This window comes from Symphalangus syndactylus, chromosome 1 (genome assembly GCF_028878055.3).
Source record: "Symphalangus syndactylus isolate Jambi chromosome 1, NHGRI_mSymSyn1-v2.1_pri, whole genome shotgun sequence".
Classification (NCBI taxonomy): Eukaryota; Metazoa; Chordata; class Mammalia; order Primates; family Hylobatidae; genus Symphalangus; species Symphalangus syndactylus.
Genome location: NC_072423.2, coordinates 63,041,998 through 63,061,568, shown reverse-complemented (window position 1 = coordinate 63,061,568; position 19,571 = coordinate 63,041,998). Strand labels below are relative to the sequence as shown.

Here is a 19,571-nt window from a genome sequence, read left to right as displayed (position 1 = left end):
CATCCTAAAATGTGGGGATTAGATGGAATGACTTGATTTAATCAACTCTTTAGATAAGACACCTTTGGACCCTGAAGCCTCCCTGGGTGTTGGCCACCCCTCCGGGGAGGAGGCACCCGTGGGTACAGCTGGTACTCCTGCATGAGGACACAGAGGGTCAGGGTCCGGGACTCCTTCTGCTGCAGGACAGCGCTGACCCTAGGCTTCTTCCCCGCCCCCGACCTGTTACCCGGCGACAGTCCCCGCCGCCCCGTCGCCGGGCACAGACTCAGCCGATCCACAGCCATGAGTGCGAAGCCTCTCAGGCAGGGCAGGCAGGCAAACCGCAAACCCACAGGGCGCACCCAGCCCCGCCGCTTCCTCCCGGGCCTCGCCCGCAGCTGGAGGAGAGAGGAAGGAGGAGGCGGCGGGCGGCGGGCAGCGGGGGCGCCCACCCCATCCCACCCAACCCGACCCCGCGGGCCCGGCCCCAGCCCCGGCCCCGGAGCCCGCGGCGCTCACCTTGAAGGACATCCTGCACATGTCCGCGGCCGCCCCAGCGGGAGCCGGCGCGCTTCGGGCCCCGGGCGCCTTGTCCTCCCCGGCCCTTCACTCTCCGGCGGCGCTCGGCGTTCCGCAGAGGGGCGGCCTCCGACGCCGCGCGCTCCCGCCGCCCGGCCCGGCAGCAGCCGCCGCACACAGGGCCGGGCCGAAGGGGCGGCGCGGGCGCGCGCTCCGCTCGCGCGCGCGCACAAGGCACATGGGGTGCCGCGTGGACGCGCTCCAGGACCTGCCACACACGCGCGTGCACAAACACCCCAAACTCCGCACGCACTGCACGATGCACTTTCCACACACGTCCACACTTCCACACTCACTCGTCCACACACACACTCCAAACTCCACACACATTGTGCATACGCTCCACATTCCACACACACAGAGGTTCCACACACACTTTCCACACTCATGCCCAATCACCCGCATGTACTCACACACAAACTCCATACATATCCTCCCAAATAGACTGGTGTGCCCCAGAGGACTCCCAACCTTCATTACAGCACAAATATTATAATGATGTAAAAATGAAGCTTGAGGAAAAAATTCATCCAATAGCTATTTTCATTATAATTTCTTTCTCGGTTTCCTGAGAAACTTTTTTTCTCCTGGGGAAAATATCTAGGAAACAAACCTTTTGATTGCACAAACAATAAGTGGTCTTTTCCTTTTTGAAGGACAAACGCCAATTTTGGAATAGGCTCATACCCCTCCTCCTCCTCCTCATTATTAATCCAGCAGTTCCCTCCTCCTCTGGGTCTGATGCTGCAGCCCTGGAGTATTGCAGTATGTGTGTCCACTCCTGCTGCTTGCCCAGGATTGGTTTGGGCGAAGTAAAAGTGGGAGTTTTAAGTATAAACGGCAACAAGAGCTCTTCGAGAGCATTTTAGAAAAGTTAAAGTAAAAAAGTAGCCCAGGCACAGTGGCTCACGCCTATAATCCCAACTCTTTGGGAGGCCAAAGGCGGGCAGATCACTTGAGTCCAGGAGTTCCAGACCAGACTGGGCAACATGGCAAAACTCTATCTCTACTAAAAATACAAAAATTAGCCAGGCGTGGTGGTGCACACTTGTAGTCCCAGCTACTCGGGAGACTGAGGTGGGAGGATCGCTTGAGCCTGGAAGGTTGAGGCTGCAGTGAGCCAAGATTTGGTCACTGCACTCCAGCCTGGGCAACAGAGCAAGACTCTGTCTCAAAAATAAAAATAAAAACAAAACAAAAAAGTAGTATAAAAGTGGATGTCTTACCCCCTCGAACTATAAGAATCCACTCATTCATTCTCCCCCTCCTTCCCTCTTCTCAATTAAATTTGTAACGAATATTTAATTTAAAAGGTAAAAAACAATTACAAATAAAAGTTAATAATAAAAATTAAAATGTTTAACCTTCATGGATAAATTGTATTACTTTGTGCTTAAAACAACTTTAAAAACATTCTGAACTTTTATAGAAAATTCCAATTTTAAAAATAAGGACTCTAAACATTTTCCCTGCCTTGAGTGCCTATAAATGACACAGTTTTTAAGTTGCCACACAACATTATTAATAAAAATCAAGCATCAGAGGTTTTGCTTTAATAGTTTTTTGTTTGTTTGTTCTTTCTTCTCAGACAGAGTTTCTCTCTTTCGCCCAGGCTGAAGTGAAGTGGCACGATCCTGGCTCACTGCAACCTCCACCCCCCGGGTTCAAGCAATTCTCCTGCCTCAGCCTCTCGAGTAGCTGGCATTATAGGCGCCTGCCACCATACCCAGCTAATTTTTGTATTTTTAGTAGAGACAGGGTTTCGCCATGTTGGCCAGGCTGGTCTTGAACTACTGACCTCAGGTGATCCACCCGGTTCGGCCTCCCAAGGTGCTAGGATTACAAGCGTGAGCCACCGCCCCTGGTCTGCTTTCATAGTTTCGATAAATAAAAGGGAGAAAGGAAAGAACTAATATTTTGAGTGTTTTCTAGGTACAAAGTGCTTTCCTTAAAAACATTTTATGGGGTGAGTATTAACCCATTCCACGGATGAAAAAACTAAGATTCTGAGAGATTGGAGTAATTTGCTAATAAGTGATAGGGCTAGGTGTTTGTCTAGCTCCAAAGTCTGTTTCCTTTCCGTTACACTTGAGCTCAAAGCTGTTTTTCTCTGGCCAGGGTGCTGATGGGATTCTTGTCAGTCTCTGGAAAGAATGTGCCTAACACCATCTCACGCACATGGTTAAACTCATCTTCATATAAATAGCTCTGAAATGGAACAAAGCTCTCATGGTCACAACAGGCAATTCTTTCTAAAATGGTCCACTCCAGACTTTAATAGTGATCCACCGGACCTAATACAAAATTTAATCTGCACGGCCCAGTTTTCTTATCCAAACAACTCACTACCCAAACAGAGCCTCTCCATCCTTGTCATCCTGTCAAACAAATGGGATAAAGGAAAAAACTAATATTTTGAGTGTTTTCTAAGTACAAGGTGCTTTCCTTATAAACATTTTATGAGGTAGGTATTATACCTATTCCATAGATGAAAAAACTAAAGTTCTGAGAAAATGGAATAATTTGCTAATAAGTGATAGAGCTAGGCATTTGTCTAGCTCCAAAATCTTATCACCGCTCTCTTCCCACTATGGCTCTCTTTTATCTCCTCTCTTTTGTCTGCCAAATCCCAACCTGCCCAGGGTGTTATCCCCAGCTCAAGTTCCTCTTCCTAAACCCTGGTCCTCAGTCATCTTCCTCCCAACTTTGCTGAGCTCTTGCCATGGTTCTGCTCTACACCGCATCCCTCAACCCTGATTCCACAGGGTCTGGTATTGCTCTCAATTCTACTTCTGTTGCTTTTGACTTCTTCAGCAGAGTTGAAATTCTTCAAGGCCAGGCCCTGTGTCTTACGTATCTTTTATTTTCTCTAGGGGCTAATTTACGGCTGGAGGCATGGTAGGTGGTCAAAACTTATTCATCACTGAATTAGGAAAAGAGTCCGGGGGTTGTGTTATACAAATCTACCAAATCAGAAGACCCACTCTTATCCACAGACACGCATTACTCAGATGCACAGACATCTGTGTTGGTCTCAAATGAGGCCATAGTTGGTCATTGTCACCTTCTGTTCATACCAGCACAGACCTTGATGTGTTTGGCCTCTATTTTGCACTGTCCCAGTTGGTCCAACAGGATTTGCCCTTGACAGAATTGAGAAGTAGGTCAATCTGGAATATTGAGCTTTCCTTTTTTTCTTTTTTCTTTCTTTTTTTTTTTTTTTCAAGACAGAGTCTTGGTCTGTTACCCAGGCTGGAGTGCAGTGGCATGATCTTGGCTCACTGCAACCTCCACTTCCTGGGTTCAAGCGATTCACCTGCCTCAGCCTCCTGAGTAGCAGGGATTACAGGCACGGGCCACCAAACCCGGCTAATTTTTGTATTCTTAATAGAGACGGGGTTTCACCATGTTGGCCAGGCTGGTCTCAAACTCTTGACCTCATGATCTGCCAGCCTCTGCCTCCCAAAGTGCTGGGATTACAGGCATGAGCCACTGCACCCAGCCTACTGAGCTTTCTAACTCCCTTTTTGTAATCAGACTCCTTCATCCAACTAAGAGTTCATCCTGGACATCTTTTCTGTCTTTATTCTCTGTCTACTTCTCCATCCCACATCTTTAAAAATTTTTGTATCTATTTATTTTTTATAAGGATAGGGTCTCTGTCACCCAGGCTGAAGTGCAGTGGCAGGATCATAGCTCACTGCAGCCTGGAATTCCTGGGCTCAAGCAATCCTACTGCCTCTGCCTCCTGAGTAGCTAGGACTACAGGCACATGCCACTGTACCAGCTAATTTTTAAAAACATTTTTTTACAGATAGGGTCTCGCTATGTTGCTCAAGCTGGTCTTGAACTCCTGCCTCAAGCCATCCTCCCACCTCAGCCTCCCAAAGTGCTGAGATTACAGGCATGAGCCACCATGCCCAGCCCTTATTTAATTTTTAATTTTTATTTAACTTTATCTTTTAGAGATAGGGGCTTCAATATGTTGCCCAAGCTAGTCATTAAGTCATAGGCTCAAGTGATCCTCCCTGTCAGCTTCCCAAAGTGCTGGGATTACAGGTGCATGCCACTATGCCCAGCTTCCACCTCGTATCTCCCAGCTAGTTAGCTCAGTCTCTCCTAACCTATTGGAATTTACCCTAGATGAGGCTTCTTGCAGTGGGGACTGTAGCAGATACATCTTTCAGTAATCTACCCAACACCCATTGCTCCCTTCCTTTCCCTATCAAAATGTCAGTTTTGCTCAGTTTTGTCCATCATACTCCCCCTGGAGATTTGCTTACGGGGAACATAGCCCTTTGTTCCATCCAAAGTCCTCTTGTTTAGGCCGGTGATAGTGCTTGAATTAGGTGTGGGCAGGTGACAAATTCTGATCTTTGAGATGTCAGAGGAGGTGTGTTGGGGGCTTTTGAGAAAGGTTTCCTTGGTTGTAAGACATACCCAGGAGAAGATGGTCCTTCTTCCTTGGGACACTGTACTGTACAAATACAATGCCTGGAATGTCTGCAGCCACCTTGTGACCATGAGGAAAACTACCCCCTGAAGGTGGCAGAGCAGACCATAGTGTCACTAAGGCCCTGTGTTGACCAATGGGGAATTCTTATTTCTTTCTTTTTTCTTTGAGATGAAGTTTTGATCTTGTTGCCTAGGCTGGAGTGAAATGGCATGATTTCAGCTCACTGCAACCTCTGCCTCCTGGGTTCAAGCGATTCTCCTGCCTCAGCCTCCCGAGTTGCTGGGATTTCAGGCTCGCGCCACCACGCCTGGCTGATTTTTGTACTTTTAGTAGAGACGGGGTTTCACTATGTTGTCCATGCTGGTCTCTAACTCCTGACCTCGTGATCTGCCCGCCTCAGCCTCCCAAAGTGCTGGGATTACAGGTGTGAGCCACCGTGCCCAGCTCACAATCTTTCTTAAGCATACAGTAACATAATGGGAATATGTATATTCTTTTCTTTACAAAGCATGATAATGTGGGCATTTCCTCCTAACAGTTTCCTCCTAACAGTTCTCTAAAAATCCGTAATTTATTTATTTATTTATTTATTTATTTTGAGATGAAGTTTTGCCCTTGTTGCCCAGGCTGGAGTGCAATGGCATGATCTTGGCTCACTGCAACCTCCCCGTCCCGGGTTCAAGTGATTCTCCTGTCTCAGTCTCCCGAGTAGCTGAGATTACAGGCACATGCCACCACACCCTGCTAACTTTTGTATTTTTAGTAGAGACGGGGATTCATCATATTGGTCAGGCTGGTCTCGAACTCTTGACCTCAGGTGATCCACCCCCCCGCCTTGGCATCCCAAAGTGCTGGGATTACAGGCATGAACCACCGTGCCCAGCAAAATCTGTCTCTTAATGGCTGCATTTATATTGCATATACTATAATTTAATCAACCTTTCTCCTTTTATAAAACCTTTATGTAGATTTTCATTTTTATTATTAAAAATAACTCTACTCAGCCAGCCTTCACTAAAGGCATTTCTACTTATTGTAATGACACACACCGGCCAGGCACATTGAAAACCAGAGGAAACTAGACAATGTGTAAAGTTCTGCCACCCAATTTTTTAGCATCATTGCAAACCCTAAGATGGAAAGCATCTTTTGGAACCCTGCAATTCTACCATCCAAGAAAAAATATTCTTTTATTACTCTTCTACGGTGGCTCACACCTGTAATCCAAGCACTTTGGGAGGCCCAGGAGGATGGGTTGCCTGAGCTCAGGAGTTTGAGACCAGCCTGGGCAGCGTGGTGAAACCCTGTCTCTACTAAAAATACACAAAATTAACTGGGTGTGGTGATGCGCACCTGTAGTCCCAGCTACTCAGGAGGCTGAGGCAGAAGAATCGCTTGAACCCAGGAGGTGGAGGTTGCATTGAGCTGAGATCGCACCACTGCACTCTAGCCTGGGTGACAGAGCGAGACTCCATCTCAGAAAAAACAAAACCAAACAAACAAAAAAACCTCTACACTTCCAGCCTGGGCAACGTGAGGAAACCCTACCTCTAAAAAAATACAAAACATTAGCCAGGCTATAGTTCCAGCTACTCGGGAAACGAGGCTTCCTGCAGCGGGGATCTCATTTGCTTAACATTTTTCTATTGTTCTTTTGTTCACTGTTAACAGTCTCGTAAATCCTTGCCTGCTTGCTGAAGCACTCTCTTCTTTTGGGTGGGGCATCCGAATGTTGCCACCTGGCAGGGTGCCCTGGCCCATGGAAGGCTGGTCCTGGCTTGGCTTTATGTGAAGATTCCACTGCACTTCCTTCTTTTCCCCAGGGAGGAGGAGTCCCACACTGACATGGAGGAACTCTACAAAGTGGCCCAATGATCCTCCAAGTAGCCAATAACCGTCTAGGTCTTTTTTTACTGTTTGCTTTTTGGTATATTTTTTTCATTTATTTTTATTTTTATTTTTTAAGAGGTAGGGTCTCACTCTGTCACACAGACTGTACTGTGCAGTGGCATAATCAAAGCTCACTGAAGCCTTGAATTCCTGGGCACAAAGGATCCTCCCGCCTCAGTCTCCTGAATAGCTGGAAGTATAGGTGCAAACCACCATGCCTGGCTAATTTTTGCCTGCCTGCCTGCTTGCCTTCCTGCCTGCCTGCCTGCCTGCCTGCCTGCCTGCCTGCCTTCCTGCCTGCCTGCCTGCCTGCCTGCCTGACTGACTGCCTGCCTGCCTGCCTTCCTGCCTTCCTGCCTTCCTGCCTTCCTTCCTTTCTTCCTCCCTTCCTTCTTTCCTTCTTTCCTCCCTCCCTCTCTCTCTCTCTCCTTCCTTCATTCCTCCTCTCCTTTTCTCCTTTCCTCTCCTTTCCTTCCCTCTCCTTTCCTTTCCTTCCCCTTCCTTTCCTTTCCTTCCCCTTCCTTTCCTTTCCTTCCCCTTCCTTTCCTTTCCTTCCCCTTCCTTTCCTTTCCTTCCTTCTTTTGTTTTCTTTTTTAGATAGGGTCTCACTATGTTGCCCAGGAGGATCTCGACTCTTGGCTTCAAGCCATCCTCCCACCTCAGCCTCTCAAGGTGTTGGTATTGCAGGCACGAGCCACTGCACCTGGCCTCAGATGCACTAGTAATTTTGCTTTTATTATCCATCATAGTGATTTAACAAAGTGTTAGATTTCCTTCACTCTAGTGATGGAATGGACGGGGCTCCATTGGGGTCAGTTGCCCTTAGCACTGCTCCATCAGATGCTTTGCAGTTGAAAACATGCAGTGATGAGCCCTGAATACATGGCAGGATTTCTGGGAGCCTCATCTGTGACCCAGTGGACGAGGCATAGGTGTAAAAATGCCAGCCTTAAGGAGACTTCAGTCCCTGGCCAGACATCTAGCTGTTGCCTGAGTGTTTGATTTTCATTTGGATATTTAGCATTATTGTGTAACTCTCAGCTTCCAACCTTTGTTTAAGGAGAGTCTGGGCTAATGGTTGGAAAGTACCCTATCACTAATCTGGCCCTTGGGAATAGAAGCATCTATTATGAATGGGCCCAGAGGAGGCGTCTCCTAAGTGAAGCTGCCTTCGACATTTTGCTGAGGGTTCCAAGTATTCACACAAGAGCAGTATCTTTGAATGTACTGGGGACTCTGAATTCTGTCTAGTTGATATATCAGTCCTTAGATTTTACTGCCAAGTTGCTAAACCCATATGGGGTAAAATGCAGGAGATACGTACACACAGACTTAGTTCTCAATTATCTGCCAATTGGCACTTGTTTCATTTAATCTTTAATTGAGCCAAAACCAAGAAGCCAAAAAAGCTGAGTTCAATCATTAGGGAAAATGGACAAAAAGACTCCTGTGCTATGGAAATTGTCTCACCGCTTTACATGGGAGCAAGAGTGGAATGCAAACTTAATTTTGTTTATGGCAAAAACGGATCTCCTGGCCCCGTGGTTAAAATGCAGAAAGTAATATTTTTATTAACATTTGACTTTTGGGGCCCTGTTTGGCAATTCTATAGTAATGTCACAAACTATATGTAATATACCGGATTATAGTGTACATCTCAAGTGTGGCTGGAGCCTCATTCTTTCAATGAGGCTTAGTGGGCTTCTCACAGCTTACAGGTAATATGGCAGCTTAGAGTTGAGGGACCTCAGTGGGCTGAACATCAGATGATGAGCCACATGGGGGCAGAAGCTGTGTGTGCCTCCTTTTGGCAGCCCCGATGCCAAGTCCAGAGCCTAGCACACTGTTGGTGTTCACTGAGCACTTCTGAATAAATGAATGAATAAACGAATCCTCACAGATTATCTGAGGATCCACAAACCTCTCAAACATGAAACCAAAGTTTCTGAGGCACTTTCCTCTAATGAGATTGGGAGCCTGTGTTTGTGCAGTTCTTCTCATATTCAGAAATCTAAGGCATGTGGCCACCAGCTTCCAAGTGAGGCCACAGGGCAAGTGACAATAAAGGACATCATCCTATTTTCACAGGAGGACTATTGCCTGGTAGAACAACTATTGCAGCTTCACTGAAGGCAGCGCCTTCTCCCCTCCACCCCGCAAAGACCTGCCACTATGGGTCCCCAGCATGGGACTTGGAGGGGCCTGAGGGGCCTGAAAGTAATTGCTAAGGGGTCACGACTCCATCTTTGTGTATGTCTATGTATGTTTTAAATTAAATGATCACGTGTGTGTGTGTGCGCGCGTGTGTGTGTGTGTGGTGGGGGGGGGGCTCAGGAATTTTGAAGTTGTACAAGGGACCTTGGACTTTTACAGGATGTCTGCTCCCCCTTCCCCTACTGTCCCAGTGATGCAGGTCAAACTAAGCTCAGGCCACAGCCCTTCAGTGAGCACGACTGGCTTTGATGCCTTCTATGAAGGTGTAGAATTCTTAGTTTCCCCAGCAAGTAGAATGGGGCTGGAGAAGGAACAAGAAGTGGAAAACAGTAGGGTAGAAATCCAAGTGATTTCACTGGAAAGAGAAATGTCAGAAGCTCCCAGAACAGCCACCATCAAACATGCTTTCTGGACGAAATGGTTCTTGTAACATCCGCCTTCAGTCTGGTGCTAGAATTGTGACACAGTGGTAACGTGCTGATCTCAGGGTGGGACGCATGCCCTGAGTCTTTCCTAGGCAAGTCCTGTGCCTGCTGGGGCTCACCAGGTGGCCTAAGGGCCAGACTACTCTGCTCAATCATGAGCAGACTACTCTGCTCACTGAGTGGGCAGGGACCTGGGAAGCTTCGAGCAGGAAATGAAGAAACCTAAAATCTGGTTCAGTGTCCCAGGGGGATCTGGGGAAGACAGTAGAGGGAGGGTGATCAAGGCAGACCAGCTGGTGAGAGGAGATTAGGGCAGTGACAGCTTCCATGGAACTCCTGAAAGGCCCTCCAACACCCTGGGGCTCTGGCAAGGTCAAAAAGTGGGGGGCAGTGAGCTATGTCCAGTACAGGAGGCCAGCAGGTGGATCTCTAAGGACTGATGCAAAGAATGCTTCCAGGTTCTGAGAAATTGGCATACCAGGCAGGCTCCTGGACAGAAATTGAGGCACAATGGCTCAAGACCTGTGTCTAGAACTGCACATAAAATCAATCACTAGCTTTAATTGGAGGCGTACCATGTATTAGCATTGCATTTGGCCCTTTCTAATTATTACTTCCTTCAGTATTCACCAATCTTTTTTTTTTTAATTTTTTGGCTTTAAATTTATTCAATGCAAAATAATCCTCTCCAATTTTACTGAGGTGACCGACCACGTCCATGACCAAATCTGCCCCTAAACTCAAATTCAGTTGCTGACCCAGCCCCAGCCTTGGCTTTCTTGTCAGCAACCAGGGGGCACAGCACTCCATCTGCAGGTAACTCTGTCGGCTTCTCCTCTTGTGAGTCTTGCAGGTTGCTCAGCCTCCAGGCCTTTAGGCCGAGACCTGCCAGTCTCTGGACGGCTGCAGCATAGGATAGCAGGCACAATCTCCAGGGGAAGATGAAGGTAATCACAGAGATACTGGATACCTTCATTGGTAAGTTACCAATAGAAATGTCTCCAGGCAAACTGTTCCTTCACGTAGCCTTTGGACTTGAGAAACTGCATGGCCTTCATGACATGAAGGTTGGGCACATTCCTGTCTGCCAGCTCTGGGTGCTTAGGCATGTGGACATCCTTCTTGGTCACCATGACTCCCTCCTTAAAAAGGAGTTCATAAATGGCAATCCGGTTCTTTTTAGGCATCAACATCTCGGCGGCTGTAGGGTCTGGAGCCGAGGCTGGAAAGAGTGTTTACAAATCTTATGCCATGGGCAAAATTTTTCACATGAAGAAACTGAGACTTGGCTGGGTGTGGTAGCTCACGCCTGTAATCCCAGCACTTTGGGAGGCAGAGGTGGGTGGAGCATGAGGTGAGGAGATAGAGACCATCCTGGCCAACATGGTGAAACCCCATGTCTACTAAAAAAAAATACAAAAAATTAGCTGGGTGTGGTGGTGTGCACCTGTAGTCCCAGCTCTGGAGGCTGAGGCAGGAGAATTGCTTGAACCCAGGAGGCAGAGGTTGCAGTGAGCTGAGATCACACCACTGCACTCCAGCCTGCAAGACAGAGTGAGACTCAATCTCAAAAAAAAAAAAGAAAGAAAAGAAAAAGAAACTGAGGCTTAAAAAATTTTTTGTTGTCAAATAAAGATGTAATATATTTAATGTGTTTTATGTGATGATTTGATATGTGTATACAGTGTGTAGTGATTACCATAGTCAAATTAATCCAAGCGTCCATCACCATCCATGCTGTACATGAGATCCCCAGAGCTTGTTCCTATGGTAGCTGAAACTTTGCAGCCTTTGACCAACATCTCTCCATTTCCTGCACCCTGGTCCCTGGCAACCACCATTCTACTCTGGTGGTAGGCCCAGCCCTGCAGCAGACACTTTCACATACATTATGTCATTTAACCTTCACAATATCTTTATCATCATTTTTTATTTCAGGTGAGGGATCGGAAACATAGAGAGACTGAGTGGCTTGCTTCAACTCACACAGGAAGGAAGCAATAACCCAATTAATGGGACTGGGGCACGTGTCAGAGCAAACCAGCAGCAAGACTGCCCTGAGGCTGATGTGCCATGGGAGAGGAAGAGACCTAAGCATTAAGGATGTAATACTTGCTATATACATTTAATCCTCCTTAGCCTAAAACCTGAGTTAGTGATGATGTTGTAAAATGGAGAGAAATTTTGAAGATACACAACTTCAAGGAGTATGGCTCACTTACTAAGTGCAGGGAGTGGCTTTCACCTGAAATGACCCAAAGATGCATTTGTTCTTCATAATGCATGAGTCACGGATTTAGCCCATACATTGAATTCATATTATTAAAACAACAACCTTACACCCATGTCTCCGTGCAGAGGCAGCTAAATCAGTAGGCGCTATTGTGCAGTAAGTGAAACGAATTTTAACTTTAGCATATGTGTCATTTCTTTTGAGTTGTCTAAACTTGGGTACAATTACTCATACTGAGCCGAGGGAATGAAGCAGGTTATTTCATGCCCTTTTAAAAAAGGCTGTAAAACTCTGAATTTTTTTTTTTTTTTTTTTTTTTTTTGTGACAGGGTCTTGTTCTCTCACCCAGGCTGGGGTGCACTAATGAGATCACGGCTCATTGCAGCCTTGACTTCCCAGGCTCAGATCCTCTTGCTTCAGCCTCCCTAGTAGCTGGGAATATAGGCGCAAGCCATCACCCCTGGCTAATTTTTGTATTTTTTGTAGAGATGGGGTCTAGTCATGTTGCCCAGGCTTGTTTCAAACTCCTAGGTTCAAGTGATCCTCTCGTCTTAGGCTCCCTAAGTGCTGGAATTATAGGTGTGAGCCACTGCACTTGGCCCAATTCTGATATTTTTGTATTTCTTATATGTACTGTTGAATGAATAGTAAAGATTTAACATCATATTAGAGCATCATGAGGTTAGAAACTATCAAGTAATAATAACCAACAAATGATTAAAAAATTTTTTTTTTTCTTAGAGACAGAGTCTCGCTCTGTTGCCCAGGCTGGAGTGCAGTGGCACAATCTCGGCTCACTGCAACTTCTGCCTCCTGGGTTCAAGGGATTCTCCCGCCTCAGCCTCCCAAGTAGCTGGGATCACAGGCGCCTGCCACCATGCCTGGCTAATTTTTGTATTTTTAGTAGAGATGGGGTTTCACTATGTTGGCCAAGCTTGTCTCAAACTCCTGACCTCAAGTGATCCTTCTGCCTCGGCCTCTGAATGCAGTCAAAGTGAATTGACCAATTTTTTTTATACACAATACAACTGGGTTAGGAGAAAGATGATCACATAGTTGGATGTCACGGCCATACGAAATTGCTAAAAAAGTTTATAAACACTTTCAGTTTTTGTGCTTTTCTCATTGCAATAACAAACAGTTCATCCACTGGCACTGATTGAGAGATCATAGTTTATTTTAAATAGGCAGGACCACTCTGAAACCATCTCAACAGCTGAAAAACTAGCTTTTGTGGCTTTTTTTTCCTTTTTAAATTCTTTTTGCTTATCCATGTTAGTGAATTTTTCAATACCTGATGAAAGGATTAAAGAAACTTCTTCATTCAAGGTAAACCACACTTTTTCCAATTTAGACATAAGGGAGAAATTATTCCTTCTAAGATCAACCTATAGAAGGTGCATAAAGAATGAAAAGACAAAATATAAAATATAACCCATAGCCAAGGGGAAAAAATGAGGTCAATGCTATGCTTAAAAGGAAGATTCATCCTGGTGCTGCTTAAAGAAAAAAATTGTAAAAATAAAAAAATAAGATTCATAAATGGTCAAAACCCACTTTCAGAGAAAAACTATGAACTATGACTCTCACAAGATAGCTACGAAGTATTTGGCTTGTAGAATTCCCATAGATACAGACTGAAGACATCTATTTTTGTAGAGTTGTTCTTTCTGGCACTATTCTTGATGCTTTGGCAAAAAGCATATTCACACAAACTTTTTTTAAACTTGGGATGAAGTTAATGGAACATTTTGGCAAATGCAAAAAACAGGGCATGAGACTCAAGAGATCAAATTTTACTTTTCCCTAGATACTTACTAAGGAGCAAAAGCCAAAAAATAAGAAAAAAAAAAAAGAATTAGAGACAAACTTAATTTTGTCTTCTTAAAGACACTAACTACATAGAAAAAAAAAAGTCAAATTCTAAAAGCTCAATTTCCCAGAAATGTCTAGAAGTAATTGGAAAGAATATTTTGTATTTCACTTATGATGCATTAAAGCATTTAAAAGTGGAACCTACACATAAGTGACATTAATCAGCTCATGCTGGTGATTAGGAAGAAGAGGCAAGACTTTTTTCTTTTTTGAGACAGAGTCTCACTCTGTTGCCCAGGCTGGAGTGCAGTGGAGTGATCATAGCTCACTGTAGCCTTGACCTCTTGGGCTCAAGCAATCAAGATTTCGAGTGTTTTGGTTGTCTATTGTGGCATAATAGACCACCTTCAAAACCGGTGGCTTAACACAATAACTATTCATTTGCTCATGATTTAGCAATCTAGGCAGCTGGGCAGTTCTGCTGGTCTTGCCTGGAAGTCTGTCATGCAGGTACCATCATCTGAGGGCTTGAATGGAACTGTAACATCCAAGACAGCTTTACTCTATCACGTCTTGTGTGGTCTCACATACTCCAGGACCTCTTTCTACATACCTTTTTTCTCTAGCAGTAGTTGGACTTCCTTACAGCGTGGAATCTGAGTTCCAAAAGGGAGATTTTTTTCTTTCTTTCTTTCTTTTTTTATATAGAGTTTCACTCCTGTTGCCCAGGCTGGAGTGCAGTGGTGCAATCTCGGCTGACTGCAACCTCTGCCTCCTGGGTTTAAGCAATTCTCCTGCCTCAGCCTCCCAAGTAGCTGTGATTACAGGCACCCACCACCATGCCTGACTAACAAAAGGGAGATTTCTAAGAGGACTAGAGCTTTTCAAACCTCTGCTTATATCATGCTAGCTGACATCCCATTTGCCAAAGCAAGTCATATGACCAAGGCCAGCCTCAGTGTGAGAAGGAACAACACAAGGGTATGAACTCTAAGGGGCATTGTTCATTGGGGGCAAACAATGTTAACAGTCTACACACTAACAGGAAAATGTTGAAGGTTATATAAATGCAAGTTCTGTTTTTCTGAATAAGGCAGAATCAGGTTACCTAGAAAACCAGCGATGTTTCAGAGTTGTGTAAAACAGCACCAGTCTTTGGGAATGTTCTTAGTGGTTTGTGGGGCTATATAAACTCACAGATTAGACCAACCAAGCCAATTGATCAACCTATCCATATTTACTAAGCACCGATTGAGTAATTATCACTATGCAAAGTAGTGTGGAAGATGCATTTTTCTTGCATGCAGGGTACCTACAATGGAGTTGGAGAATATAAATAGTAAAAATAATGTTGGAAATACTGTAAGACAGAATATAACAAAGTGCTAAATTATATCATATAGAATGTAAAGTAGTAAAGAATTTCAGACTTCTAGCCATGACCTATTCTGATGAGGCCTTCAACACATGGAGACATGATCTAAGAGATGTAATAAGGCATTAATAATCCAAATCTGAGCATATACACTTGACTACAGCAACCATCTGGCTCTTCTGGGCCTCCTCTCAGGGATAGAAGACAATGGCCTCATAAACACAGAGATCAAGGGAAATCAGCTGCCTAAAGAAAGGTGATTAGACTTTCTCAAACCTGATCCTTGTTGTTGGAGAAAACAGGGCTCTTGTAACTCAATTTTTCAGTATCTGCCTGGTCTTCCTTGTCTTTTGTAACCAACAATGTGGCCATGGGCAATAATCAACTGCACTGGGAGAGGATGACAGCTAAAGAGTTGTGCAGAATGGGAGGAGAAGTGTGGCATTTGGAGCAGCAAATCCTCCCAGATATGAGGTACTGAAGACCGGGGAAGAAAGAACACCACCTCTTTTCTAGGCTCCACCACTTCTTTCATACCATAAATATTTAAGTAACTATTTGTGTGCCAGACATTCTGCCAGATCATAGGGCTACAAAATAAACGAAACATGGTGCCTGCCCCAAAGGAGCTCATGGTCTAGTAAGTAGGCAGATAAAAGCACTACCAGGGAGGCCTGAATAGTATGTTATGTGAGCACAATGGCCAGAATGGCCAACTCTGAGAACAAGAGGAGAGTCTGGGGCAGGGCCAGGGAGAGCCTACTGTATTAGTCAGGGTTCTCTAGAGAAACAGAGGTGTGCGTATGTGTGTGCATATATGTGTGTGCGTGTATATATATGTATATATATACACACACGTATACATATATATATATATATATATACACTCTTCCATATAAAAATGGTAAATCTATCTATCTAAATCCATATATATGGATTTATTATAGGAATTGGCTCATGCATTATGGAGATCAGAAAGTCCCTCAATATGCCACCTGCAAGCTGGAGAACCAGGGAAGCTAGTGTGTGATTCAGTCCAAGTCTAAATTTCTGAGAACCAGGGGAGCCAACTGTGTAACTCTCTTCAAGACCAAAAGCCTGAGAATGGGGTGAGGGTGAGGAGCCACTGGTGTAAATCCTGGAGTCTGAAGGTTGCAGAACCAGGAGCTCTGATGTCTGAAGGTAAAAGAGAATGGCAGGCCCAGCTCAAGAAGAGACAGCACGGTCACTTTTCTTTTGCATTTCTGTTCTACCTGGGCCCTCAATGGATTGGATGGTGCCTGCTCACATGGGTGAGGGCAGATCTTCTTTACTCAGTCTACTGTTTTAAATGCTAACCTCTTCCAGAAACATCCTCACAGGCACACCCAGAAATAAGGCTTTACCAGCTGTCTGGGCATCCCTTAGCCCAGTCAAGCTGACACGTAAAATTCACCATCATATCTGCCAAATGAGGCAATGCCTGGAGTGAATTTGGGAGAATGGTTTGGGGTGATACAAGTGGCTAAGATGGAGAAGGGCAACCCTAGCAGAGGCATGGCCATGTGCAAAGTCATGATGACACATTGTGGGATGGGGAATAGTTTGATAAAACTGGAAAATAGGATACAATGCAGGCAGGTGAAGGATATAGGGCAGAAGAAGGCTAAGGTCAACATATGAACCCTTCTACTAAAATGACTTTATTCTAAGTGGAAGAAAAATTAAATAGTGTTAAGCACAGTAGAGATATGATCAAATTTACATTATAGAAAAGCACGGTTCCATAGAACTTTCAGCAATGATAAAATGTTCTATAATCTTTTCTATTGAACATGATAACCAATAATCACATGAGGCTACTGAGCACTTGAGATGTGGCCAGTGTGACAGAGGAATGGAATTTTTAATTTTTAAATCTAAATTTAGATATCCAAATGTGGCTCTTGGCTGCCATATTGGACAGGTTGACTCTAGAAAAATCCCTCTGGCAGCCATATGGAAAATGGATTGGATGAGGACAAGACTGGAAGAAGATAGAAGATTTGGTAAAAATTCATGTGAGAATTAATATCAAATTAAAGCTGAAGCCATGAGAATGGAGTTGAGAAGACTGACTTGAGAACTACTTAGGAAATGAAAGGGACAGAATTTGATATCTCGTTTGACACGAGGAGGCAGCCCTGATCATGAGAAAAAGAGTGGTATTCAGCAGTAGGGACAAAGAAGTACACTGAGGAGGATGAGGAGGCCAAATCTAGAGGCTGCAAAAGCCAAACAGTCAAGCTTGGATTGACATGGTAGGCTGGAGGAAGAGGTGGCAACACATACATCCTCAGCTGGCATATCATGCTGCTCTTTCTTTAATGTGCAGGATGGATTGTAAGGAAGAGAAAATGGAGGCAGAGAAAGCAGTAGGGAAGATATAGAGATAATTCTGGCATGGTTGAATGTGGTCTGGACTAAGGTAGTGGTAGCAGGAGGGTAGATATCTGGGTGAATTCAGGCTAATGGTGAACAATGTCATTTGAGCATAAAGGATTATGGAAAGAGAACAGTCAATGAGAAATCCATGTTTCTAATCTGACAGGTGAAAGGAAAAGGAAAAGTGAATTAATGATTGTTAAGAACCTGCGAATTAGGCACTGTGCTGCATACTTTCACAAAAGTGTCATCTTTGGGATACTAGACAAATTGGTGGTGTCCAATGGATTGGCCCAGAAGGGAGCATAGTTAGGAAGTTCCACTGAATATTATTTTCTGTATTTTATTTTTTCATTGAAAGATACTCAGAGAGATGTTTTCTGTATTTTAAATAAAATTAAAAATTTTTTTAGAGACAGGGTTTTATTATGTTGCCCGGGTTGGTCTTGAACTCCTGGGCTCAAGCAATCCCTTCAGCTTACTCCCTGCTTCCCAGAGTGCTAGGATTATAGGCATGAGCCAGCCTGTCCAGCCCTAGTCTCTCTCTCTCTCTCTAATGTTTTTTTTTTTTTTTAGACGGAGTTTTGTTCTTGCCACCCAAGCTGGAATGCAATGGTGTGATGTCTACTCACTGCAACCTCTGTCTCCCGGGTTCAAGCTAGTCTTCTGCCTCAGCTTCCCGAGTAGCTGGTATTATAGGTGCATGGCACCATGCCCAGCTAATTTTTATATTTTTGGTAGAGACAGGCTTTCACCATGTTGGCCAGGTTGGTCTCGAACTCCTGACCTCAGGTGGTCCGCCCACCTCAGCTTCCCAGAGTGCTGGGATTACAGGTGTGAGCCACCACGGCTGTCCAGCCCTGATGACTTTTCATTGGCTCAAAACTTAGTCCTATGACCCTACTTAGATGCAGGTAGTACTGGGAAATGTAGTCTCAGAGCAGGCAGCCACCTCTCAGGAACTCTGTATTGCACCAATCCTTCGTAGGTATACCATTGACTCTGTCCCATTCCCATTTACTCCACCTCTTCAGGACCACACATGTAGCATATTCATATTTTCCAGTTGTTTTACATGCTCGGAGCAACCATGCCCCGGCTATCTAAACAGCCACCCTCAAAATCTTCTGAAATTTACTTCTAGAAAAAACACTTTGAACGAGATAAAGAAATAAATAACAAGCCCCATAGACATAATTAGGTCATCAATAAATCGATAGTAAAAACGTAGAGACATGGGGAAGTTGGATCTACATTGCCTTCTTAAGAAGTGCGTGTTGAAGGAGGCACCTCCATTTGTTCTTTGAACGGCTCAGCTTGATATGGGCTGTTACAGAGCATGAAATGGTGAGAGATTTCAGTTGTATGGTCTACAAAATTGTCTATTAGCCTGATATTCTAGGGCTCAGGTGAAATTAATTCAATCTGAATTCTGACAGATATTTATCAACCTGCTACTTTGTATAAGACGCTTCTATGGAAATCTTAAAGGAGAAAAAGAAAAAGAAAAAAATCCCTGGGCCAGCCCCTGTCCTCAAAGAGTCTACAGCTTTTATTGTTAAACAGACCTTTGTTGAGCTTATTTGTCAAATTCTTACAAAATGCATGTCTCTGAAGTGATGTAGTTTGGACATAGAAACAACATGCAGTGTAGGCCAGGGTGTGGTGGCTAATACCTGTTATCCCAGCGCTTTGGGAGGCCAAGGAAGGAGAATTGCTTGAAGCCAGGAGTTCAAGATGAGCCCTGGCAACATAGCAAGACCCTGTCTCCAAAAAAAAAAAAAAAAAAAATTAAAATATTAGCTAGGCATGGTGGTGCATACCTTTAGTCCCAGCTACTTGGAAGGATCGCTTGAGCCCAGGAGTTTGAGGCTGCAGTAAGCCGTGATCACACTCCTGCACTCCAGCCTGGGCAACAGAGCAAGACTGTGTCTGCAAAAAAAAAAGGAGAGAAAGAAAGAAAGAGAGAGAGAGAGAGAGAAAGAAAGAAAGAAAGAAAGAAAGAACGAAAGAAAGAAAGAAAGAAAGAAAGAAAGAAAAAGAAAGAAAGAAAGAAAGAAAAGAAAAGAATAGAAAGATGGATGGAGGGAGGGAGGGAGAGAGAAAAAGAGAGTGAGAAAGAAGGAAAAGAAAGAAAGAAGGAAAGTGTGAGAGAAAGAAGGAAGGAACAGAAGAAGAAAGAAGGAAAGAGAAAAAGAG

General features: G+C 44.6%; 1 protein-coding gene and 1 pseudogene across 6 annotated transcripts in view; both read right to left on the bottom strand.

Moving 5' to 3' along the window:
• The window catches only part of ANKRD29 (ankyrin repeat domain 29), a 65,005-nt gene extending 64,302 nt beyond the window's left edge, over positions 1-703 (bottom strand). For 4 of the 6 annotated variants that reach the window (XR_010115506.1, XR_010115505.1, XM_055236164.2 and 1 more), the window contains exon 1: positions 502-677. Coding sequence is in view for 4 of the 6 variants with exons in the window: in XM_055236164.2 (XP_055092139.1) it covers positions 502-522 (21 nt within the window). In the remaining 2 variants the exon portion in view is untranslated. Of the gene's footprint in view, positions 1-501 lie in introns of all 6 variants that reach the window. The other 2 variants (XM_055236156.2, XM_055236170.2) reach the window with 1 other exon arrangement.
• A 9,537-nt stretch (positions 704-10,240) lies between these two features.
• Positions 10,241-19,571, bottom strand: part of LOC129459399 (small ribosomal subunit protein eS10-like) — a 294,302-nt pseudogene continuing 284,971 nt past the window's right edge.